We start from the raw sequence: 26194 nt of genomic DNA on the forward strand, positions 1-26194 counted from the left end.
GTGTTCTCCTGGTAAAAGCTGAATTCTCAAACATGTTTTCCACCCTTCCTTGTCACCCGAGCTGTAGCTCCCACAGACTCTGAACAGCCCTCTAGGATGGCATTTATTACAACACATTATAACGTCTTCCTCGTTTCCTATGCTCTTGACTTACAAACTCCTACTCATCCCCTCAGTACTCAGGTTAGATGCTACTTCCTCCAGGAAGCCTTTCCTGCAGTCCCCGGGCTGAATTGTCTTTCCTATGTGCTCACAAATCACAGCAGCACTTACCTCACAACTACAGTTATGTGTCTATGTCTATACTAGACTATAAGCTCCAAGAAGAAAACCAACATGTTGAGCTTGGTCCTACTGTATTCCTAGCCACCAAAAAGATAGCAGGCCAGAGCAGGTGACTGATATAAAATTTATTGACTAGTTTTCTGCCTTCTCCAGGAGAATGGAAGTTTGTTGAGGGCTGGGACCCTGCTTAATTCATACTTGTCCTATCTAGCAACCAATTCTTCCTGGCAATGAAGGCCTTCTTGACAATCTGACCAAAGCCTTGTAGGACCAGGAGGTCCCTGAACAATGTTGACAAGCACAGTGAATTGTCGGAATTCTCTAGTGAGCTTTCAGACCCAACAGTGGCAGTTTCTGGACTCCCTGGGCTCGCCCTCCATCCTAGATTCTGGGCACATGCAGGGCCCTACAGTTCCTTCTCCTTCCTAAATGGACAATATGTAGGGTATGAGTCCAGCAGGGCCTTAGCCTGTTGGGGGAATAGATTCTCCCCTTGTCTTTCCTGGGCAAAAGCTGAAAAGGCTCCTGAGGACAGTGCTCATGACTCACTACTCTCCAAAGGGAGCAGGAAGGCAATGACAGCTGAAGGTCAGTGAAGCAGTAAGAACTCCGACGCTCGTGTGACAGGGGATGCTGAGGGTGGTGGGACTTGGAGGGCTGGCCTTCCAGTACTCAGCGGGCTGGCTGCATAGCACAGTCAAGAGAGAACCCAGGAGGGACTTTCCCAGGTTTAAAAGCGAGCAAGTTGCTTCAGAGCCCTTGCTCCAGGAAAATCCCAAATGGGACTGGCTGAGAGACCACTAACGGGGAAAAAAACAAGAAATCAAGGAAGTAGGTATGAGGATAAAAGAAACAGATGTAGAACAGAAGTGAGAAAAAAAGCACAAGGACCTCAAGAGGAAAGAGATGCAAGTTCCATGAAAGCCAGAATTAAGGAAGAAACTTCACAGAGAACTTAATTAAAAGAAGTTTAGTGCTAAAGAGGAATGTTTAACTACAATAAACAAGGCTAAATAGAGGAGGATGGTGATTTAGAATTAGTAAAGCTAAGGGATTTTCAAAACAATGACTGAAAAAGAGGTTTCTGAGGCTTTCATAACAACAACAAAAAAACCATGAAATAGGTTTAATGTTCACGTCTATGCAGACATCCTGGGGATATGATTGGAACCCTTTTTAATATGACTGGCTGTATATCAAATATTAGATATTTCCACAGAGCTAGACCCGAGGTGGTGGAAGCAGAATGCTGTTATTCTCCCTGCTTGCTTCCTCCCTCCCATCTACTTCCTGCTTTCTGCACCCACCTTCCGGGTGCCAGCTGACCCTGGGGCTGTACTCTGTAATTCCCCAACACATCTTCCCCACCATCATGCCTCACTTCCCACTCCTTCTCCATTCCAGCTCACTCCTTCTCCTTGCTCCCTTCCCTTCTTTTAAGAGCAAGGCAGTCCAGTGGCACGCAGGGCACTGCCCATTGTGAGGGGTGGGGAGTGTGGGGACAAAATGGTGCCGTCAGGGGAGAAGTGGGGTCCAGGAGTAGGACTGTCATGAGCTGGAGAAGAGGTCACAGGGGTCCAGACAATGAGGTCAGAGCAGACTGTTCATCTTTATTGCAAGAAGTCTAGTCAAACTCTAGATTACTCCTCATGAAGCAAAGGGAAGCGTATTACGGCGTATTCTTCTGGACATGATAAATGATGTATGCCATGTGCTCACAGTTAAGTCAAAATTGCCATTTCCAGGATGTGTGTTTTAGCTATTGGAAGATATGTTAACTGCAACTTGGGAGCTAGGACCTACCACCAAAAATATGACTTTTATACATTTCATTCAATAAACATTTATTAGGCATCTACTTATGTCTCTAACCTACCGAGAGTTATAAAATAGGTAGTAAAATGACAACTCTTAAGAAGCTTAAAATCTCTACTTGACCTGGGACTCAGATGCCCAGCACAGTGCTCTAGCCTTGGTACTCTATCCATGAACAATGCTGGGTAAAAGAGAGAGTGTGCAGACAGACATTCTATAGGGATTCTGAAATGCAGCTCTACTCTAGGAAACTGTTCCTAGAGATGAATCACTTACTAAATGTCCAGTTGTAATGGAAATGGGATTTGTATATTTTCCAAGTAGAGTAAAAGAAATACTTCCTTCTCCCTCCCTTTCCACATCTTAAAACACACTATTCACTTTCTAGCTCACTTGGAGCTGTCACATTTACAAGGTTGATCAGAGCCAAATGATAATTTAGCACTTATCAGTCTCTAAAAATGAGCCAGGTATTACACTGAATTTTGATTCCATCTTCCACATTGTGAGATGTTTAATGCAATGATTCCATGGATACTTTACCCATATTTATCTGAAAATGTTCTTTGCTTTTGCAAAGCAGCAACTTCTAATTATCAGGATTTGATTCTGTCTTATGTTTACAGGTCTGCCTGACATCCTAAACCCTAGAACAAGAACAAATTCAGGATGCTGAGCCAAACTTTTTTTTGAGGTACCAGGGCCAGGGATTGAACCTGAGACCTTGTATGTGGGAAGCTGTGTTCAACCACTGAGCAACATCAGCTCCCCTGAGTTGGTTTTTTCATTTGTTTTGTTTTGTTTGTTTTTTAGGAGGCACCAGCGACCAAACTTGGGGCCTCCCATGTGGGAAGGAGGTGCTCAACCACTTGAGCCACATCTGCTCCTGGGCCAAACATTTTGATGGCAGAGAATCTACTGTTAATTTTACCTGTGTGGTAGGCACTATAATGGCCCCTCCAAAAACACTCACACTCTAATTTCCAAGTTTGTGAATATGTTACCTTAACATAGAAAAAGGGTCGTTGTGGATATGATTAACTTAAGGGTTTTAAGATAGGACAATTATCCTAGATTATCCAGGTGGACCCAATGTAATGACAATGGTTATTAAAAGATAGAAGAGGGTCCTAGAGAGATAGGAAGATGCTGCACTACTGGCTTTAAAGACAGAGAAAGGGATCCTGAGGCAAGGAATGTAGGCAAACTGCAGCAGCTGGAAAAGGCAAGAAAACGGATTTGCCCTGACAGTCTCCAAGGGAATGCAGCCGTGCTGATATCCTGATGTTGGCCCAGTGAAACCCTTTTGGATTTCTGACCTCCAGAACTGTAAGATAAATTTGTAGTAATTTGCTAGGGAAGCAATAAGAAACTAATACTACCTGAAAATATTCTACTTGACATTCAGTTAAATGCCAACCTATGCTCTATAACACACACAGAATTAATCCATGGAGGATGAATAAAAATTCTGCGCTAAAGGAGAAATAACAGGTTACTTTCATTCTCCATGAGGGTAGACTGGCCCCATAAAAAATGCCTGAAGTTTAGTAAGTGCTTTATAATAGTTTAGAGATTTTATGTAAAGAAAATCATTAACCATTACTGATAAATATAATATAACAAAATATCTTGCTAAACTGTGATAGCCACTTTCATTTAAGTTCACTGAAAATAAATCATGCAAATTTTTAAAAATGTCTTTGAAAGGAAAGAAATAAAAACTAATAAAATATAAAAGAATCATTTGTCAAACTCCTACATAAATACTGTAGCATTATATCCTGACATTGAGAATTATTTCAAAAGAGGTCAATATTGTTATGTTACATTTTGCCTTTTCCTTGAAGCCACATTCTAAGGGAAGACGCACATTTTCTACTACAAATGTTGTTCTATTCTATTCTATGACACAGAAAAAAGAACTAATAGCACTTAAAAAAATGTTTAGGCACAGGAGCAACTTCATGAGACACAATAACTTATTATAAAGTGATTTTCCTCAAGATAATGAATGTGACTTATTAATATGGCATCCAAGATGCTAGCCAGAAAACTTAAACATGGCAACCATGAAGAACTCAAACATGTTTAATTTACTCCCTTCATTATGGACAATGTTCTCATAACAATTTGCCAAGGAGAAGAGTTTGTTTTATTAATCACAATAACTTGCTAAACAATCACTGATATAAAAAGTAATGCTAGAACAGAAAGGCAATATCCATCTAATCAAACAAAAACAGTCTTTAAAGCCTGCAATTAGTACTGTTTACAGTATTGTTTAAACCTTGTTTAACCTTTAAGGTAGTTATATCTTTGTCTCTTTTCTTTTTTTTTTTTGAAAGCAGCTGGGTTTTGACAGTTTATTTCAAGAGTTGTGTTCTTAGTTCCTGTCACTGGGCTAATTTTGAGGTCCTTCTTAAATTACATGTATTCAACAGATCATTGGGCCCATGGTTTCCATTTTATTGAAAACCACAAACAGAAGGATTAACAATTTTTCTGGTGCAAAATTCTTAAAGATAATTTTACTGTTTATTGAATATGCCTACGCAAATCCACATGAGAACTTAAGCAGAAGGGCTTTCACATAAAAGAGTATCATACGTTACCATTTTGTGTGAGTTTTGTGGAACATAGAAAAGATGTTATCCAAAAAGACTCCTTTGTGGCCTTCATGGCTTGATTATTATTCCCAAGGAAAATGCCCTTGGAAAAGGGAAGTTTGAGGTAGCGGGTAGTATCCTGCAGGTTTGTGTTTTCTTCACACTGTTAAAAATATTGAAAAACCAAAAGGAGAGGGGAAGAGACCTCATAAGAATTATTAAGGAAATTTTCCATTTTTAGTGTTTATGTACTGGGAAACATTCCAAACAGCTTTACAAAATAAATATGGCTTTTAAATAAAAAGTAATAATAAAGAAATGTTTAAAAGGAATTAAACATGGATTCTGGAAAGGCAGAAAGATTTGGGTTTAAATCCCAGGTTTGCTACTTCCCAAATGAGTGACTGTATCAAGTTGTCTAACCACTCTGGAGTTCTGTTTCCATCTTTAAAATTTCATTGTGTTGTCATGAAATTGGATTAAAAGCCTTTATTCCAGTGCCTGATACATTGAGAAAGCTCAAGAAATATTTGCAGTGACCACAGCATTTTCCAAAAAATGCTTAAACTCTATCAATATCCCATTTGAGGAAGCTTAATTAAACAGCACCTTACTCTGAAAACCGACAATTAAAGGAAACTCTATTTTGGGATAATAGTCCCAATTTGTGAGGAAAATCTCTACTTCATGCAAGTATACCAGCTCACAAATATAGAAGAAATTAAAGATTTAGAAAATATAGTACCATATCCCTAATGTAATTGTTCCTTTAGTTGAAAAATGTCAGTGCTAAAACCATCAGAGAATTATTGCACATTCATATGATGTCTAAGTACAGCACAGAAATTACTCCTAATGGCAAGAGGACAAATGTAACCCAACATGGAGAAGTGAAGATCAAGTTATCATCAGGCTAATGCAGGGCAATGCAAAGAAATACATCTCTAGCTTTTAGGTTGGTACAAAAGGAATTGCAGTTTTGGACTGTGAACTTTAAATCATTATAACTGGGCTCAACCACATCTTTATTAATCAAAATAGGAACCATTATAATTAACACATTTTTTGCCAATGAGAAATAAGTTTGTGTATTCCTCTAGCACAAAAGTTTGTACTTCAGTATTGATGAACTCTTGGAAAGCATTTTCTGCATCCTGCTGGTTGTAGAAGCGTTTTCCCTGCAAAAAGTTGTTGAGATGCTTGAAGAAGTGGTAGTGGGTTGGTGAGAGGTTAGGTGAATATGGCAAATGAGGCAAAACTTCACAGTCCAATTTGATGAACTTTTGAAGTGTTGGTTGTTTGACGCACAGTCGGGCATTGCCATGGACAAGAACTGGCCCTTTCTGTTGACCAATGCAGGCTGCAGGCATTGCAGTTTTCAGTGCATCTGATTTGCTGAGCATACTTCTCAGACGTAATGGTTTCACCAGGATTGAGAAAGCTGTAGTGGGTCAGACCAAACAGTGACTATGACCATTTTTTGGCCCAAGTTTGGCTTTGAGAAGGATTTGGAGCTTCTTCGCATTCCAAACACTGAGCTGGTCTTCATCAGTTGTATAAAATCCACTTTTTGCGCATGTCACAATCGAGAAATGGTTCGCTGTTGCTATGTAGAATAAGACGACACTTCACAACAATGATTTTTCTGATTTTCAGTCAGCTCATGAGGCACCCACTTATCGAGCCTTTTCACCTTTCCAATTTGCTTCAAATGCCAAATGACCATAGAATGGTCGACATTGAGTACTTCAGCAACTTCTTGTGTAGTTGTAAGAGGATCAGCTTCGATGATTGCTCTCAATTGATTGTTATCAACTTCTGATGGCCGGCCACTGTGCTCCTTATTCTCAAGGCTCTTGTTTCCTTTTCAAAACTTCTTGAAAACTGCACTGTACATTCATTAGCAGTTTCTGGGCCAAATGCGTTGTTGATGTTGCAACTTGTCTCCACTGCTTTATGACCCATTTTGAACTCAAATAAGAAAACCGCTCAAATTTGTTTTTACTCTAACATCATTTCCATAGTCTAAAATAAATATAAAATAAACAGTAAGTAATAAGTCCTTAGCAAAAAAACATAAAGCAAGAAATGCATATTAAAGTGATGTGTAACATAACCACATTTAAGAATGTATGCCAATATCAAAAGGCAAATTTCAACAATGCAAAACTGCAATTACTTTTGCACCAATCCAATACAATATATTCCTGATAAAGATGCTGAACCTGAATCTATTACATCCATAGATTCAACTTCTACTTCTCAGGAAACACAAGGGATACAGCAGCATTCTAAAACCAGACAAATCCAGAAGGCAGGGTTTTCTGCAGGATGATTGCTGTTCTCTCAAGCCAGTGCTGCAAAAAAAAAAGGATTGCTCTAGACAAACACTTAAAAGACAGACAGCCAAATGCAAAATATTGTCCTGGATTAGATGTTGGTTTGGACAAACCTGCTGAAAAGGATACTTTTGGAAATCTGAAAATAGATTAAGTTTTAGATGAGATAAAATTTACTGGGTGGCAAGATCATTAACTGAAAAATAGATTAAAAATCAATATATATACACATACAGTGCCACTGAAATGTACACTTAAAAATGGTTAGTGGCAAACTGTGTTACACATACATTACCAAATAAAATCAACATATACTATATAATAACATTTGCATTAAAAATCCATATAGAAAAACAACTAGAAGAATATACTAAGAGGCTAGCAGTTACCATCTTCTCAGTGATGTGAATACGTTTTATTTCATTTTATTTTGCCTTATCTATATACAGCTTCTGTACTAAAAAAATTGATGTTAATTAAAATTCTGAAAAAAATCTAATAGACATAGAGCTGGTATAGCTTGAATTATTTTGAGGATAAATTTTAAAACTCATGCAATTTATTCTTTTAAATTTGTTCAAATATATTTGAGGCTAGTATCCTGGTTACAGGCAGGAATTTAAGCACAGAATTGCTTTGGTATTCTAGATGGCTTTGTGTGATTTAAAAATATTTCTTTGTTATTTTTGCTATAAATCTTTAAGAAAGACCTAACAAAGTTTAGAGAATTAGAATATTGCAAGATGTTCCCACAACAGGATTCCCATGTAAACACAATAAGCAGCCTCTATAATTCTCTTACGTCACAACTGCAAATGCTTTATTTTATTACTGTAAGATATTTCATATTGACAGAAGAGTTTATAAAACATATATATGGTTTAAAAATAATTATAAAGTGAATAGTTTAAATGCTTTTTTCAGAAAAAGTGCTTAGGCAAAACAAAGTACTGGGATCCTGAATCTCAACTCTCCTTTTCTGTCCCCCATCCCCACTCCCACCGCTCCCCAGTCTTGTTTCCTTACTCCTTCTCTCAGGGCCTGGGGCATAACAAGTCAAAGCATGAGTCATGGCACACCAGATTTACCCTCTTCCCTGCCTGGATCAGGCATACAGGGTGAGGAACATGCTTGGATCCACCACCCCTGGCCTGACTCGCGCTCCATATGCCAACCACCATTTTCTGCTGTGACTAGTGGTCTCACTCCAAACACAGCCCAGCCAGCCCAGACACACCGTCCAGGCCTCCTCTCTGAGGGCTGGAGCCCACCCAGGGGGGTGCTCTTATTTGTTCCCAGAAATTCTGTCCCTATTGCTCTAGCTTAGTATACCTGCCTCACCCCAAATTAACTACACAGTTCTTGAGCACTCTGGCAGCTTTCCTTCGGTTCCTGCCTGATATGTTCATCTAGCTCAACTGGTCAGGCCTGACCACTTGGCTGATTGTAAAAGTGACGGCTGTGTCTTGAAGGCATAGCCTTCTCCTGGGACAGTCACAGTGGCCAGGTCAGTTCCACCAACCCTGGTTCACTTCACTTCTTCCCCAATCTGGGGGGACCAAAGCCCCAGCATTTACGTCTTTCTGAGGCATGACACTTTGTTAGCTTCTTACAGCTTAACTCTTTCCACCTCACTCAAGTACATAATACAATAATATAAACTGATCTCCTGAAAACAAACATTATTTCAAGACCTTCCACAAAGGCCACTGGGGCGTGTGTTTGTGAGAGAGAGACAGAGAGGTCTTCCCATCAGTTCAGTAAAGAAAAGCAAGTTACACTCTTTGGTCTTTGTGAACTCTGATATAATATCTACCAGGGATTCAAAGCTGTTTTTTTGTCCAGCAGGAGTCAAAGAAGACATGCTAGGTATGGGGTTAGAGCTAAACTTTAAATCCACTTCTGAAGAACCTAAAGGGCATTAAGAAGTTGTTCAGAAAATTGCACATCATACCTTTCATTGTTCCTTGAAGTTTTTAGCATGCATACTTAATATATCATATAAATACTGAAGGTTTAGGAACGCTTTACTGTATGCCAGGCCCTACTCAGAACTTTGCATTAATTTTCTTATCTTCGGAACACCCCTACGAGGCAGTATGTTGTGACCTGGAGAATTTATACTTTGTCTCATGTCACAATATTAGTGTTAGGACCAGGATTTGAACCAAAGTCTGTATGGTATGGAAAACTGTCTCTTTCCATTGTTGTTTTGATGAGGTTTCACGTTGTTTTTTTTTAACTTTCTATTTTAAAATAATTTCAAATTTAAAGAACATTTGCAAAAATTATATAAATCCCATAAAGAGAACACCAACATATACCCACCTCCCCCAGATAAGCAGATCCACCAATGTGAACATTTTGTCACCTTTCCGTATCTATCTATATTTATCTCATCCCCCCTCCTTCCATTCTTTTCCTTCCCTCATTCCTTCTCTCCCTGCTTCTGAGCATTTGAGAGCAGCTTGTACACATCATACTTCTTGAACACTTAATACTTTCATGTATATTTCCTATGAAAAAGGCTATTCACAATTATAATCACTTAAAGTACAGTTACCAAGGTCAATAAATTTAACATTGATGTAAAGCTTTTATTCTATATTCCAATTTTTTCTCATCCCTAAAAATGTCTTTTTGAGCCTTTTCTCCTCCATTCTTAGATGCCATGCAGTATCATGCACTGTATTTAATTATCATTATCTGTTTCCTTTCCTTTCTTTTCTTTCTAAACTGTGGAAATAGTTTATATATATATATGTTTATATGCAACATAAACCACCCCATCCCAACCATTCCCAAGCATACTGTCCAGTGGGATTAACCACATTTAAAGTGTCACAACACCCTCACTACCATCCATTACTAGAGTCCTACATTCATTTTGCATTAATTCCCCATTGTTCCAGTTCCCAAACTCCTGGTAACCTGTATTCTACTTTCTGTCTCTATAAGCTTGCATATTCTCTGATATTTTCTTTGAGGCTACCACAGGGCTTAAATTTAACATAAAATCTATAACAATATAGTTTGCTTTGATAACAACCTAACTTCAATAGTATACACACAATGTTCTATACCCTTCCATCCCCCTAACTCTATGTAGTTCTTCTCCCAAATTACATGTTTATACATTATGAGGCCCAAAGCACTAATTTATCATTGCATTATGTGCATCTGCATGTTAGATCCTGTACGAACTAAAAACTGAGCTTAAAACCAAAAAATACAGTAGTACTGTATTTATTTTTACCCACGTCATTATCTTTACTGGAGATCTTTATTTCTTGTGTGGCTTCAGACAATTGCCTAGTGTCCTCTCCTTTGTCTTTGGTTAAATTTCGGAAGTTTTCAACCATTATTCCTTTTAATATTCTCTCTGCCCTTTTTTGTCTTTCTTCTGTGACTCCCATAAGGCATATACTAGTACAGCTGATGGTGTCCCACATGTTCCTCAAACTCTGTTCACTTTTCATTCTTTCTTCTTTCCACTCCTCAGCCTGGATGATTTCAGTCATCTCATCTTTAATTTCAATGATTCTTCTGCAAGCCCCCATTTGCTGTTGAACCCTTTCAGGGAATTTTTAATTTCTGTTATTGTGGCCATCAATTCTGTTTGGTTTCTTTTGATAATTTCCATCTCTCTATTGATATTCTCTTTGTGTTCATCTATTGTTTCCCTGGTTTCCTTTAGTTCTTTATATTTTCCTTTAACTCTTAAAAAAAATTTTTTTTTATTTAAAAGAAGATTTAGATTACATAAATGTAACATTGAAAATTTAGGGGATTCCCAAATACCCATCCCTCTCCCTCTCACAGTTCCCCCATCAACAACATCTTTCATTAGTGTGGTACATTTGTTAAAAATGATGAACACATTTTGAAGGACTGCTAGTAACCATGGTCTATAGTTTACATTATGGTTTACACCTCATACCACATTTTATAGGTTTTGACAAAATGTATAATGGTTTGTATGCATCATTGCAATGTCATGCAGAACAGTTCCAATGTTCCCCAAGTGCCCCCATGTTAGACCTATTCTTCCCATTCCCTTCCCTCAGAACCTCTGGTGACTACTGTCTTTATAGCAATGTTAAAGTTCTTCTATTACTAGAATAATAAGTCTACTTTAGTCCATAATTGTATTCCCCCTTACATTTGTTTATCTCTCCATCTTGAGGATTTGGGGATGGTAATGCCCACTCTGCTTCCAATTGAGAGGGGACTTAGATCCCATGGGGCAGAGGAATGGAACTGTCCTGCTTGCAGTTGTAGAACTCTGTTCTGTTTATTGGGATAGACATTGTCCATCATCTTCCTTTTGTTAGCTTATTTCTGACCATGTTTTTAAAGTCTTTGTCTGGTATGTTCCTCTTCTAGTCCTCCATACTGATGGTTTCTAATGCTTTCATCTTCTCCTTTGCCTGGGCCATTGCTTCCTGTTTCTTTGTATGTTTTGCAATCTTTTTATGTTTTGCTGAAATCTGGACATTTTGATAGTTTAATGTGTTATACCTAGAAATTTAGACTCTGAGGCATCTGTTCCTTAAGCTTGTATTTAGCTAGTGTTATGATACAGCTTTCCTTGAATGCCGGGAGCTATCAAAAATATAAATAAAAGAAAGAAAGAAAGGAAATACCTTTCCCAGTCTTTGCTCTTTGCGGATTAACCTGTGTGAGCACACTCCTTCAGATCTTAGACATGCAAAGAGTTCAAAGAATAGCTCCAGGCCAAAACAAAGGTACCTCCCTGGTCCTTTCTGTGCATGTGGCTCTAGGAATTTCCCCATTTATGTGGATAGGAATGTCCTCTATTCTCCAGGAAATAGTTTCCTCATAGACCAGGTATAGCAGTTTGACATGATTATGAATTCCAAAAATAGATAATGGATTATGTTTGTAATCTGTTCTGTACCTGGGCATGATTAAGTTATGATTAGGGCTGTGATTGGGCAATGTCATTAGGGCACTGAGTCCCCACCCCTTGGTGGGTGGGGACTGACAGATAAAAGGCATGGCAGAGGGCAGAGTTGAGGGTTTTTGATGTTGGAGTTTGATGCTGAAGCCTTAAGTTGGAGCCCCAGAAAGTAAGCTCACAGAGGAAGGAGAAGCATGCCCCGGGAAGAAAGGAACCCTGAGTCCGGAGAGAAGCCTGAGGAAGGGAGGAACCCAGGAAGCCTGAACCCTTACAGACATTGGCAGCCATTTTCCTCCAACATGTGAAAATAGACTTTGGTGAGGGAAGTAACTTACGTTTTATGGCCTGGTACCTGTAAGCTATTACCCCCAATAAATCCCCTTAATAAAAACCAACCAATTTCTGGTATTTTGCACCAGCATGCCAGGGCACTGCACTGTATGTCCTAGAGCCAGCAATCCCTTGCTCCAGGTAGCATGACTTTGCTGCTCTCCCACAGTAGGAGAGCTCGCTGAGGTGCCTTCTACACACAGCAAGTTCTAGACTGAGAGCCTGCCATCAGTGACCTGGTTCAGACCCTCAGGCCACCACTAGACAGACATATGTGCTCATAGTATGTTCAAAAGGGTTGTTCTGATCTGTCCAGAACCAGCACCAGGGATCCACACTGGGAGTATAGGCCAGCTCTGCACACCGTTATCAAGGGGTGAGGGAAGGGCCAGTCAGAGTACCCTCTTCTTGATTCAGAGTTTGCCTTGTTACTGCAGTCCTTTATTTTCTGGAGCTTTAAGAAAAATGATTCTGCCAGTTCTTGCTAGTTGTTCAAAGTTTCTGTAGGGGGATGCAGCCTGAAGCTTCTCACTCTGTCATCTTGATCAGGGTCTGGACTTAATTTTAAGGTAGAAGACACAGAACTTTCCAAGCTTTAAGTTTTGGTGTGACAAACTTAAATTTTATTGATTTATAGATAAAATATTGAATGGTCTTAGAAAGATGAAAAACGTTTGCCTTTCAAAAAAAAGTGATTAAGGTTGTGGAAGACATCCTTGGGAGAGAGGGCTTGGAGTGGACTGTGGAGCTGAAATAATTTGAAATGCGATAAGCTTATGAGTCAGGGATCAAGTGGCCTGGAGGTAGTGGAGAAGACGGCTGAGAAGAGCAGGTAGAGCTTGATACAACAAATGAGCAAGAGATCATTCATTCATTTAATGAGAGAAAAAGGGATTTAGCAATAATGAAGAACAGAAATGAGTCCTAGATGACAGACTTGTCAAGGGCAGGGGCAGGTGTTGGCGAGAGGTTAAGCCAAAATATTATTTGGTCTCTTAGCAGGAAATGCACAATTCACTAGCAAAAGCCCGGGAGTGGGGAAGAGTCAGCAACAAATTCCCCAGGTATTCTTCAGCTAGGTAGGGGAAGGAACTGTGCTGATAGTGAGATTCTGAACTGGATTGTGGAAACAAAACCTTGTCATTGCCACAGCAAAGGATAATTCTCTGTACGTACTTTGATAGATTGGGATCTAAAATGCAAGTCATTTTACAATAGCATAGCATTAGCGTATTACAAATTAGAGAGAAAGGTCATAAGAACTAACTCTCTGCTTTATAGAGTTGAAACTGAAATGAATCTTACAGGGGAGATGTGTTCCCTCAGAGAATTACAGAAGAATTAAAATGCAGGCTTTCTGGTAGCAGCAGTAGCCTTGATCTTCTTTGAACTCATAAAGTTGCCTCATAGGCTATTTCTTTCTCCAGAATTAAAATCAGTTGGTACAGAAATGAATGGTGCATTATGCTCTAGGTGACTTTTATGACCACTGTCATAGACATGTGCAAGAGAACTGCAGTGGCCAGTTATAAACAGTGTTCCAGAAATACGATACTGCAATAATGGAAGATACTATTTGAGAGATCTACACCTATACTTTATTAAGAAATGAACTGACATAAGAATACATGCTTTATTAAACTATTTATGGGGTCTGTAATTTACTGGTAGTAGAGAATCAAATTAAATAAAATACAGTAAGTTTAATCAGCTAATCAACACCAGATTTATATAACTGTGGTGGCAAAATACCTTCTCTGGGGGACTTTTCCAATATGACTAATCATATATATTACAGGTCACTAACATCCTTATTAAACATGTATTAAATTCTTACTATTTGGCAGTCCTTGAATGGGGAATTAAGAATGTAAAGAGGAGATGAACACAGATGATGTCACTGACGCCTGCTCTGTGCACTCATCTGTCAATACTGATGACAAAGCTGTGATTAACATCCCTGGATGGACACCAGCACTGCCAGGGCAGGAAAGGGAGGCCAAGGGATAGGGACTAGGTGAACTCTGTCTTAAAGAATAAGTAGGTCACTAAGCAGGCAAGGGAAGCATAGGCCTACCAGATGCAAAGAACAGTAAGGTATAAAGGCATTGGGGGAATAAAAGTATGTAGGAGACTATGAAGACATGACAGTAAATTCAATGTGGGATCCTCAATTAGATCCTGAGACAGGAGGAAGACATTAGTGGGAAAACTTGTGACACCCGAGTATGTTCTGTTGATAGTATTGTTATCACAGTTAACTACTTAGTTTTGATAAATACGCTATGGTTATATAAGATATTCATATAAGGAGAAGCTGGGTGAGGGGTATATGGGATTTTTTGGGGGTACTATTTTGGCAACTCTTCTGTAATTCTAAAATTTTATTTAAAAATTAACTGTTAAAAAAGTACATGCATATTCAGGCAACTATAAGTAGTCTAGTATGGTTAAAACTTGGGATTTTTCAATACAGAAAAGCTTGGGACTATCACAGATCTTTTAAATAAGAAAAATTCCAGGTGATTTTGGTATACCCTGATTTAAATTTCCTGAATGCAAGTATTATCAAAGAGGTAGAACTGACTAGTAATGCAAACTGATTAGATATGAGAGAGAAGTTGAGAAAAATTTTCAAGACTTTATTTATGGCATGGATGGAGGGAGAAGGGATTAAAAAGCTCAGTTTTGGACATGCTGAGTTTGAGGGATCCTGGGAAGCCCAAATGAATATATTCAGAAGGTGGGTAAAAGTTATGTAGTAGAAATACATATTTGGCACACCAGCACTGAGATGTGGTAATTTAATCCACGGAAGTGAATGAGATGACTCTGCAGAGTATAGACCTGAAAGGAGAGCCAAGGTTTAAATCCACAATAATACCAATATTTACAGTGTGGATAAAGAGAGAAGAATTCTCAAAAGAGAGGAAGGAAGGAAGTTCAGGAAAACATTGTCAGACAAGCCAAAGAATGTAGAGTTTTTACAGAAAAGAACTTTCAACGGTGTTGTACACTACAAGGATGTCAAGTGAGCACAGGAATTTAAAGTATCCAGTGGCTTTAGCCTCTGGATGGGAACTAGCAATTTTGGGGAAAGACACTTTGGTTGAGTACTGGGAACAGAAGCAGTGTGAGGAGCAAAGGGATACAAGGGGTCGAGATGTGAGTAAAGACTGGCTTTTTATGTAGATGGCTTTGGTATGTGAATTAGTCAGGGTTGTCTAGGGAAACAGAGTGACAGGAGATATCTATAAATGCTATGAGATTTTATAAAATTGTCCCATGCAATTGTGGGAATACAGGAGTACAAATTTCATAAGACAGGCTGTAAGCTGGGAAGGTTTTCTATGTACTCTCCAGGAGAAGAACCATGTTCTCGGCTCTACCCTCATCAAATGGGTGACCACTGAATTCTAGGCCCCACCCTCTGGGAACACTGGGGTAGCAGTCAGAATGTTCCAATCTCCAGGACACAGGCTCAACCACCTCAGAACAGTGGGATGTCGGGCAAAGTCTCCCCAATCCCTGGGGATTGCGCTCCACACTCTGAAGCCTGGGGCAGCAACACTCTTGCAGGAAAAATGGGATGGAAGGCCCACTCTCTCTAAGCCCCAGGGCATACTCACCATGTCTGCACACAGGGGTGGGTTTGCTCCCTGGGCCTGAGAAGATGTCTACGGTCCAGACCTCAGCTTCCATTATACTGCCTTCAAAGTCATTTTTCCTTCAATCTGTCCCTTTTAGTCCAAGCTAGCAGTCTTTGTGTGCATTCAGATCACACACAAAAAACGTGTAGGATTCACATGCAGGAAGTAGGGGTCATGCCAAGTCATCAGATAGTAAGACGTTCCACAGATCCTGGATAACTGCATTTTGAATCCTGACTTATAAAGAAATGACTGGCTGGTTCCATGTTCAGTTAAAGCCTCATATGGGCACTATTCTCTGAAGACCCATTTTCTGGAAGCTCAAAATGTCTCAAACCATTAAATTTTGGTTTCTTTGTGCTCAGCAGTTCAGTTCTCAGCTTATTCTTTTCCTCTCACATTTTACTATAAATTGCAAGCAGTAGCCAGGCCACATTTTGCACATTTAGTTTGGAAATCTCCTCAGCTAAATATCCAAGCTCATCATTTTCAAATTCTGCCTTCTGTCTAACAGCAGGAGTCAATTAAAATGCCAAGTTTTCCACCACTTTAAAATGAGGATCAGCTTTCTTTTAGTTTGCAATATCACATTCATCTTTCTGTCTAAGGCCTCATGCAAAGTATTAGTGTTCATATTACTACTAACAGTCTCTTCAAAGCAATCTAGGTCTTTCTTTCAAGCATCCCATAATTCTCCCAGAATCTTCTCCTTACTTACTTATAAAACTGTTCCAACATTTTTGGTATTTGCATTGCAGCATGTACCCCATTCTTTCTGCACCAATTTCTGTTTTAGTTTGTTAAAAGGTTATCAAAGCAGTATACCAGAAATGAATTGGCTTTTATAATGTGGAGTAATTAACATAAACTTATAGTTGTAAGGCCGTGACCAAATCAAGATCATCAGAAGAAGCTTTCTTCCCAAGGTTTAGCAGTAGGTGATCAGGCACATGGCAGCCTCTGCTTTTCTTTTCCCTCTTCTCTGGGCCTCACTACTTTTAGCTTATGGTTAAAGTAGTTTCCTCTCAACTTCTGTGTTCAGTTGATTCCAGCTTCTAGCTCCTAGGGCCTCTCTCAGTTTCTGGGCATTTCTCATTGAGCTACTGTGTGTCTCTGAGGCCTTCTGTCTTCTTATTACTCCAGTTTATAAAGTACTCCAGTAAAAGGATCAAGACATACCCTGGGACACATCTTACTGAAGTGATCTAATAAAAAAGAAGGTCCCTGGGGAACTTTCGGGAAGATGACAGCAGAGTAGATAGGCAGGGCTCAAGTCTCTTATAAAAAGGGCAGAGCAGAGGAAGGGCAGAAGCTGTCTGAAGGAGCTGCTTTGGGGATATGAAGACCAGGAGAGTGCTATGTGCATTTTTATGAAGGGAGTAGGGACACAGAAACAAAGGCTGAAATGAAAACTGTGAGTAACTTACCCCTGTGGCTGGAAATGGTGCCTGTCCCCCACAATGGAGGTGAATAGCCTCAGTAAAACCCTTGGCTGACAACGGTCAAACTTAGAAGGGAAAGGAAGAGGGAGGGTGCAGTGGAGCGCTGAGTGTGATTTATCTTCAGTGAATGTAAACAGCAAGGCCCCTCTTTGAACCATGGCAATAACTGGCCCAGAAATACCAGCCAGTGGAGGTTGAGTCACCTCCATGTAAAGGTTCACTAAAGAGTGCCATCTGCTGGTAGGCCTGGAAAGTGAAGGGAGAAAAAGGCTTCGAAGTTTCTCATGTCCATATCCCCAGCTCATCCTGGATCTGGTCTGTGCCCTGTTAGTGGGTCCCTGGACCTATTTTAACTTAAACTGGGCAAAGTTAAAGATATAGAATAAGATGAATGAAAATTCGAAGAAGAACCATGAAACAAAACCATTAGGCAAGAGAGAAAAACTGACCATCAGAGTAAACTCACTGAGACATTAGCAAAAAATTATAAACAATACTAAGAAACAGGAAGAAATGGCCCAGCCAAAGGAACAAATTAAAAATCTTGAGAGACACAGGATTAAAAACAACTAATCAATGATATTCACACAAATGTCCTAATTCAATTCAAGGAATTGAAGAAAAATATAGCTAAAAAAAAAAAAAAAAAAGACTAAGTGCCAAACTCTCATCAAAAACCATGGAGGAGAAGCAGATTTGGCTCAACTGATAGAGCATCTGCCTACCATATGGGAGATCCAGGGTTCAAACCCACGGCCTCCTGACACAGGTGGTGAGCTGGCCCATGCGCAGTGCTAATGCATGCAAGGAGTGCCTGCCATGCAGGGGTGTCTCCCATGTAGGAGAGCCCACACACAAGGAGTGTGCCCTACAAGGAGAGCCACCCCGCATGAAGAAAATGCAGCCTGCCCAGGAGTGGCACTGCACACATGGAGAGCTGACGTAACAAGATGATGCAACAAAAAGAGACACAGATTCCTGGTGCTGCTGACAAGAATGCAAGCGGACACAGAACACACAGCAAATGGATACAGAGTACAGACAATGGGGAAGGGGAAGGGGAGAGAAATTTTTAAAAAAACAACCATGGAGGTGAGCACTGGTATGATACATTTAAGGTCCTGGAAGAAAAAATTGCCAGTCAAGATTTCTTTATCTGGCAAAAATGTTCTTCAAAAAACGGGGGTGTCTTTAAAGTCTTCACAGATCAATAGAAACGGAGAAAGTTTGTCACCAAGACTGGACTTATAAATAATAATAAAGGCAGTGCTATATGCTGTGAGGAAAAGACAGGAGAGAGAAGCTTGGAGGAGAGTGTATAAATAAAGATTATTAGTAAAGATAACTAAAAGGATAAAAGATAGACAATAGTAAGATGTAACAGTGGAACACCAAAGGAAAAACTGGATGAAGTAAGTAATGCCTTTATAGTTATAACACTGAATTTTAATGGATCAAACTCCCAATCAAAAGGCACAGACTGGCAGAATGGATACAAAAATAAGTCATCTATATGCTGTGTACAAAAGACTCACCTTAGACCAAGGACACAAATAGGATGCAAGTGAAATGTTGGAAAAAGATATTCCACATAATAGGAACCAAAAAAGAGCTAGGGTAACTAAACTAATATTGGACGAAATAGATTTTAAATGCAAAACTGTTAGAAGAGACAAAGAAGGTCATTATATATTAATAAAAGGGTAATTTATCAAGAAGAAATAACAATAATATTTATCCACCTAACCTGGGTGCCCCAAAATACATGAGGCAAACCCTGAAAAACTGAAAAAAAGAAATAGATGTATCTACAACAATAGTTGGAGTCTTCAATACAACACTCTCAATATTGTAGAGAACACCTAGACAGAGTATCAATAAAGAAACAGAAAGCCTGAATAATATGATGAATGGACTAGAATAACAGACTTACATAGAACATTATACCCCAAAAGAGCAGGATATACATTCTTCCCAAGTACTCATGGATCCTTCTTTGGGATAGATGATACTTTGATCACAAGATAGTTCTCAATACATATTTAAAAGATTGAAATTATACAAAGCACTTTCACCCACCTTAATGGAATGAAGCTGGAAATCAATAACCGGCAGAAAATGGAAAATTTAAAAACATGGAGATTAAACAACACACTCTTAAATAATCAGTGAATCAAAGAAGAAACTGCAAGAGAAGTCAGTAAATCTCAAGATTAATGAAAACAAGAACACAAAATATCAAAACTTAAGGGATGCAGTGAAGGCAGGGCTGAGAAGTAAATATATAGCCCTCAATACTTACATTAAAAAGGGAGAAAGAGCCAAAATGAAAGGTCTAAGTACATCTGAAGGAACTAGAAAAGGAATAGTAATCTAATCCCAAATCTAGTAGAAGGAAAGAAATAACAAAGATTAGAGAAGAAATAAATGAAAATGAGGCCAACAACAACAAAAAACAATAGTCAACAAAACCCAAAAGTAGGTTCTTCAAGAAGAGAAACAAAATAGAAAAACCCTTAGCTAAAAACGTCAACAAAACCCAAAAGTAGGTTCTTCAAGAGGATCAACAAAACAGAAAAACCCCTAACTAGACTGACAAAGAAAAAGAGATGCAAGATGTGAATAAACAAAATCAGAAATGAGAGGGGAAACATTACTGACTAGACAGAAATAAGAGAGATAAAAAAGGATAGCATGGATAACTGTATGCCACCAAACTAGAAAATGTAGATAAAATGTCAAATTCCTAGAAATACAAGAACAACCTATACTGACTCTAGAAGAAATAGAAGATCTCAACAGATCAACTACAACAAAGAGACTGAATCAGTCATCAAAAACCTGCCAACAAAGAAAAGTCCAGGACCAGATGGCTTCACAGGTGAACTCTAAAAATCATTCAAAGAAGATGTAATACAAAACTTACTCAAACTCTCCCACAAAACTGAACAAACTCATTCTATGAACCCAACCTCACCCTAATGCCAAAGCCAGATAAAGATGTTACAAAAAATTTTTTAATGAAAATAGATGCAAAAATACTCAAGAAAATAATTACTAAATGAATCCAAAAACACATTAAAAGAATTATACATCATGATAAAGGGGGTTTTATCACAGGTACACAAGGATGATTCAACATAAGAAAGTCAACCAGAGTCATATGCCACATTAACATATCAAGGAAGAAAAACTACATGATTTTGGTTAACACAGAAAAGGCATTTGACAAAATACAGCATAGTTTCTTAAAAACATTCGAAAAGATAGAAGTAAAATTTCAAAACATGATAAACTGTATACATGAAAAAACGCACAGCTAATATTGTATTCCATGGTGAAAACTAAAAGCTTTTAAGCTGAGACTGAAAAAAGACAATGATGCTGTATTAGTTAGCCAAAAGGGTGCTGATGCAAAGTACCAGAACTCTGGTGGCTTTTATGCAGGGTATTTATTAATATTTGGAGTAGAAGCTTAGTTACCAGGCCTTAAAGAATCCATCTCAAGGTACCATAAGAGGGGCTTTTTCACCCAAAGTTAGTTGACACATACTGATGCAAGATGGTGGGTGATATCTGTGAGGGTTCATCTTTCCCTTCCTCATAAGGCTCCGTAATCCCAGCTTCTTCCAATCTCAGCCGTAGGCTGGCACAAGCCCATCTCTCTCCTGGGGCTCATTTCTTTCTGGGCCCAGCTGTGCTGGTCTCTTCACAAGGTCAGCTGTAGACTATCAGGCTCATCTCTCTTCCTGGGGCTGTGTCTATGGAGCGTGCTCTTCCTGCTTATCTTCTGTGTGAAAGTCTGTTTTATCAGCGCAAGGGGCTGGGACTCAAAGCTGAGATGCACTCTAATGATGTGGTTGAATCAAAGCCCTAATCCGATATAATCAGCGGTCTCAGCTGAATTTAATACAATCAAAGGGTATCACGCCAGAGGAACAGACCAGTTTACAAACATAATCAAATATCTCTTTGGGAATTCATAAATAATATCAAACTCCCACAGATGCTCACTGTCACAACTGCTATTCAGTATTGTGCTAGAAGTTCTAGTTAGGGCTATTAAACAAGAAAAAGAAATAAGAGGCACCCAAAAAGGAAAGGAAGACAAAAAAACTAATGGTATTCATCGATGGCATGATTCAATACCTAGGAAATCCCAAAAAATTCACAACAAAGCTACTAGAACTAATAGGTGAGTTCAGCAAAGTAGTGGGTTACAAGATTAATACATAAAAATCAGTAGTGTTTCTATACATTACTAATGATCAATGTGAGGAGGAAGTCAGAAAAAAAATTCCACTTCCAACAGCAACTGAAAGAATCAAATAGGAAGAAACTTAACCAAGGACATAAAGGACCTATAATCAGAAAACTATAGGAAGCAGCCATGGTTCAAGCAATTGTGCTCCCGTTTAACATATGGAGGACCCAGGTTCATTCCCTGGACCTGGTAAAAAAAAGAAAAAAGGCATCCCAGACCTGAGCAGTGAGGCACAGGCCCTCGTGTGGCAAAGTGATGTACCAAAAATGATGATGACGCAACCAGACAGAAAAAAACCCCTACAAAACATTGTTCAAAGAAACCAAAGAAAACCTAAATAAATAGAAGGACATTCAAGGTCCATAAATTGAAAGACTAAATATTATTAAGATGTTAATTCTATCAAAATGGATTTACAGATTTAATGTGATCCCAATAAAATTTCCAAAAGCCTTCGTGCAAAAATGGAAAAAAAAATTATCAAATTTATCTGGAAAGGTAAGGTCCTCTGAATAGCCAAAAATATTGTTCTCACTTCCCGACTTTAAAGCATATTTTATGAAAGCTAGAACTCCTAGAAGAAAATATATGGAAATAGCTTCAAGATCTTGTGGTAAGTGATGCTTTCTTAAACCTTACACTCAAAGCACGAGCAACAAAATAAATAAATAAATAAATAAATAAATAAATAAATAAATAAACAGGACCTCCTCAAAATAAAACACTTCTGTGCTTCAAATGACTTTGTAAAGAAGGTGGAAAGGCAGCCTACTCAATGGGAGAAAATATTTGGAAACCACATATCCAACAATGATTTCATATCCATGTTATTTAAAGAGCTCATACAACTCAATGATAAAAAGACAAGCAACCCAATTAAAAAATAGGCAAAGGACTTGAATAGACATTTTTCCAAAGGGGAAATATAAATGGCCATAAAAGCACACGGAAAAATGTTCGACACACTACCTATTAGGGAAACACAGATCAAAACTACAGTGAGTTATCATTTCACACTTCACAAAATGCCCTTTATTTTTAAAAAACCAAACAGAAAGCTCCATTGCTAGAGAGGATGTGGAGAAATAGGAACACCCTTTCACTTTTGGTGTGCATGTAGAATGGTGTAGCCACCATGGAAATCAGTTTGGCGGTACCTCAAGAAGCTGAATATAGAAATGCCATATGAATCAAGAATCCCATTACTAGAAACTATTCAGAAGAACTGAAAGCAAAGGTGCAAAGTGACATTTGCACACTGATGTTCACAGCAGCATTATTCACAATTTCTAAAATATGTAAACAGCCCAAGTGTCCATCAACTGATGAATGAATAAGCAAAATGTGTTATATACATACAATGGAGTACTATTCAGCATAAGAAGAAATGAAATAGGGATGTATATGACAACATGGATGAACCTTGAGGATAGTATGTTGAATGAATATGCCAGACACAAATGGACAAATATTGTATGGTCTGACTAATATGAACTAAATACAATGAGTAAACTCATAGAGGTAAATCGTAGAGTATAGGTTACTAATGTAGGTTGAGAATAGGAGCTGATGCTCAATGTATGCAGAATTTTTAATAAGGCTTACTGTAAAGCATGGAAATGAACAGAGGTGGTTGTAACACATAATAGTAAGTATAATTAACAGTGCTGATTAGTAAATGTGATTCCAGCTGAAATGGGTAGTCCATGGAAGTAAATGTCTGTTGAAAGGAAACTAGAGGATAATCTAGAGAATGTATAACATAGTAATTTCGGTGGTGGATAAAGACTGTGGTTGGCTAATAGTATAAATATAAGAATGCTTTTCTATTCCAAAGTGTTAAGAATATGGTGATGCATGGGAAAATTACCACTATATTAACTTACAGACAACAGCTAATAGTATATTATTTTTGTAAAGAGCAAAGAAGATATATCAATTCTAAGGGACAGCAAAAGGAGAGAAAAGGAGTACAGGATTTTTCCTTTTGGAGTAATAAAAACATTATAAAATTGATTGAAGTGATGATGGCACAAATCTGTGATAAAAATGAGAGCCACAAAGTATACACTTTGAATAGATTGTACAAGGCATGAGACTGTGTAACATCATCAATCCTGTGGTGGAAGATGGACAGAATATGAGAATATTCTCTCAAGAAATGTAACAAATAGCTAACACTAATACAGGTTGTTAATAATTGGGTGGGTTAGAGGACAAATATACAAAATGTAAGGTACCGGCTACAGTTACTAGTAATATTTTGAGGATGATTTTTCATAATTTGTAACAAATGTTTCACAACAATGCAAGGTGTTGGTGGTGGGGTGATATATGGGAGCTCTGTATATAGATATGCATGTTTCTTTTGTAAGTTCACGACTTTTACTATACCCTTATTGTTTATATATGTTTATATTTGAATGATACATTTCAATAAAATTTTATTAAAAATTTTTAATAAAAAAAAAATGGAGGAATAAATGGGCCAAAGACGTCAACAGACTTTTAGCCAAAGAAGAAATATTAATTGCCAGAAAGCACATGAAAGAAGGTTCAACATCAGTAGCTATTAGGGAAATACAAATCGAAACCACAATAAGAAATTATTTCATGCATTATAGAATGGCTATTATTAAAAAAAAAAAAAAGAAACCTACAAGTTCTGGAGAGGATGTAGAGAAATTGGAACACTCTGTCACTGTTGGTGGGAATATAGATTGGTACAGCCTCCGTGGAAGACAATTTGGTGGTTCCTTAGGAAGCTAAATATAGAACTGTCTTATAATCTTGTAATCCTATTATGAGGAACATATTTGGAAGAACTAAAAGCAGGGATGTGAGCAGACATTTGAGTACTGATGTTCTTAGCACCATTATTGACAGCTGCTAAAAGATGTAAACAACCCAAGTGTCCATCAATGTATGTGTGGATAAACAAAATATAGTATATATACAAGTAAAAGAATTTCTTCTATGATTAGAACAAATGCACACCCCTATTACAAGGTATTAAAAATATGATACATGGGAAAACACAACTAATGTAACTTATGGACTATGGTTAACAGTAATACTGCAATATTTTTGCATCAATGGTGTAGTAGTTTGATATTATTTATGAATTCCAAAAAAGATATTTGATTGTGTTTGTAAACTAGTCTGTTTCTCTGGGCATGATACCCTTTGAATGTATTAGATTCAGCTGAGACCTCTGATTAAATTATATAAGATTAGGGCTTTGATTCAACCACACCATTAGAGTGTGACTTAGCATTGAGTCGCAGTCCCTTGTTGATAAAACAGACTTTCACACAGAAGCAGATACGCAGGAACAGAGAGTGCTGTATAGACATGGCCCCAGGAAGAGAGATGAGCCTGAGAGTTTATAGCTGACTTTGTGAAGAGAACAGTATAGCTGAGCCTGGAAAGAAATGAATCCCAGGGAAAGAGATGAGCTTATGCCAGCCTACGGCTAAGATTGGAAGAAGCTAGGACTACAGAGCCTTAAGGAAAAGGAGGAAGATGAACCCTCACAGATATCACCCACCATTCTGTATCAATACATGGCAACTGACTTTAGGGGAGAAAGTCCCTCTTATGGTACCTTGAGATGGACTCTTCAAGGCCTGGTAACTGTAAGATTCTACTCCAAATATTAAGAAATACCCTGCATAAAAGACAACAGATTTCTGGTACTTTGCATCAGCACCCCTCTGACTATGTCACAAATAGCAAAGAAGGTGCTATATCAATGCTAAGGATCAAAATAAGTTGTAGAAGGGGGTATGGGACTTTTTCTTTTGGAGTTATAAAAACATTTGAAAATTGAGGTTATGACAGCATAACTCTGTGATGAAAATGAGAGTCACTGAGGATACACATTGGATGGATTTTTACAAGGCAGGGGACTGTATAACACAGCAAGCCCCATGGTAGATAATGCGGTGTGGTTAATAGCACAAATATGAGAACATTCTCTCATGAACTATGACAAATAAACAATACTAATCCATGGTGTTAACAATAGGGTGGTTTATGGGAAAAATACACCAAATGTAAGTATGGAATATAGTTAGCAGTACTATTTTGATAACAGTGTCTCATCATTTGTAACATATGTTCCAGAACAATGCAAGGTGTTGATGGTGGCGTGATATATGGGAATACTGTATGGATTGCTTTGTGAACTCACAACTTCAATAATAATAGGAATAGGAAGGTCCCTTCTCTGAATCTAATCAAAAGTTTCCACCTACAATAGGTTTACACCCACAGGAATGGATTAGCTTAAAAACATAATTTTCTGGGGTCCACAAATGACCCAAACAACCACATTATGTTTATAACCTAAGAGAATACTGCCAGAAGAGAGAAAGTAGTCATAAGATACAGGAGATAGAGAGAGGACATTAGAAGAGCAGGGTTCCAGAGCAGTCAGTAGGGAGGAAGATCCTGACAGAAGCAGGTGGAAGAATTAGCCTTGGAGAGGAGTCTTGCCCATCCCCTCCAGGAAGAAGGAAGGAGAGGAAGGAC

At 38.4% G+C, this 26194-nt stretch overlaps 1 protein-coding gene across 7 annotated transcripts in view; it reads right to left on the bottom strand.

Moving 5' to 3' along the window:
- The window catches only part of DOCK4 (dedicator of cytokinesis 4), a 516333-nt gene that overhangs the window by 138197 nt on the left and 351942 nt on the right, over positions 1-26194 (bottom strand). For all 7 annotated transcript variants that reach the window (XM_058297210.1, XM_058297211.1, XM_058297213.1 and 4 more), the window contains exon 17: positions 4716-4872. In XM_058297210.1, coding sequence (XP_058153193.1) covers positions 4716-4872 — 157 coding nt within the window. The remainder of the gene's footprint in view (positions 1-4715; positions 4873-26194) is intronic.

This window comes from Dasypus novemcinctus, chromosome 5, assembly GCF_030445035.2.
Source record: "Dasypus novemcinctus isolate mDasNov1 chromosome 5, mDasNov1.1.hap2, whole genome shotgun sequence".
Taxonomy (NCBI): Eukaryota; Metazoa; Chordata; class Mammalia; order Cingulata; family Dasypodidae; genus Dasypus; species Dasypus novemcinctus.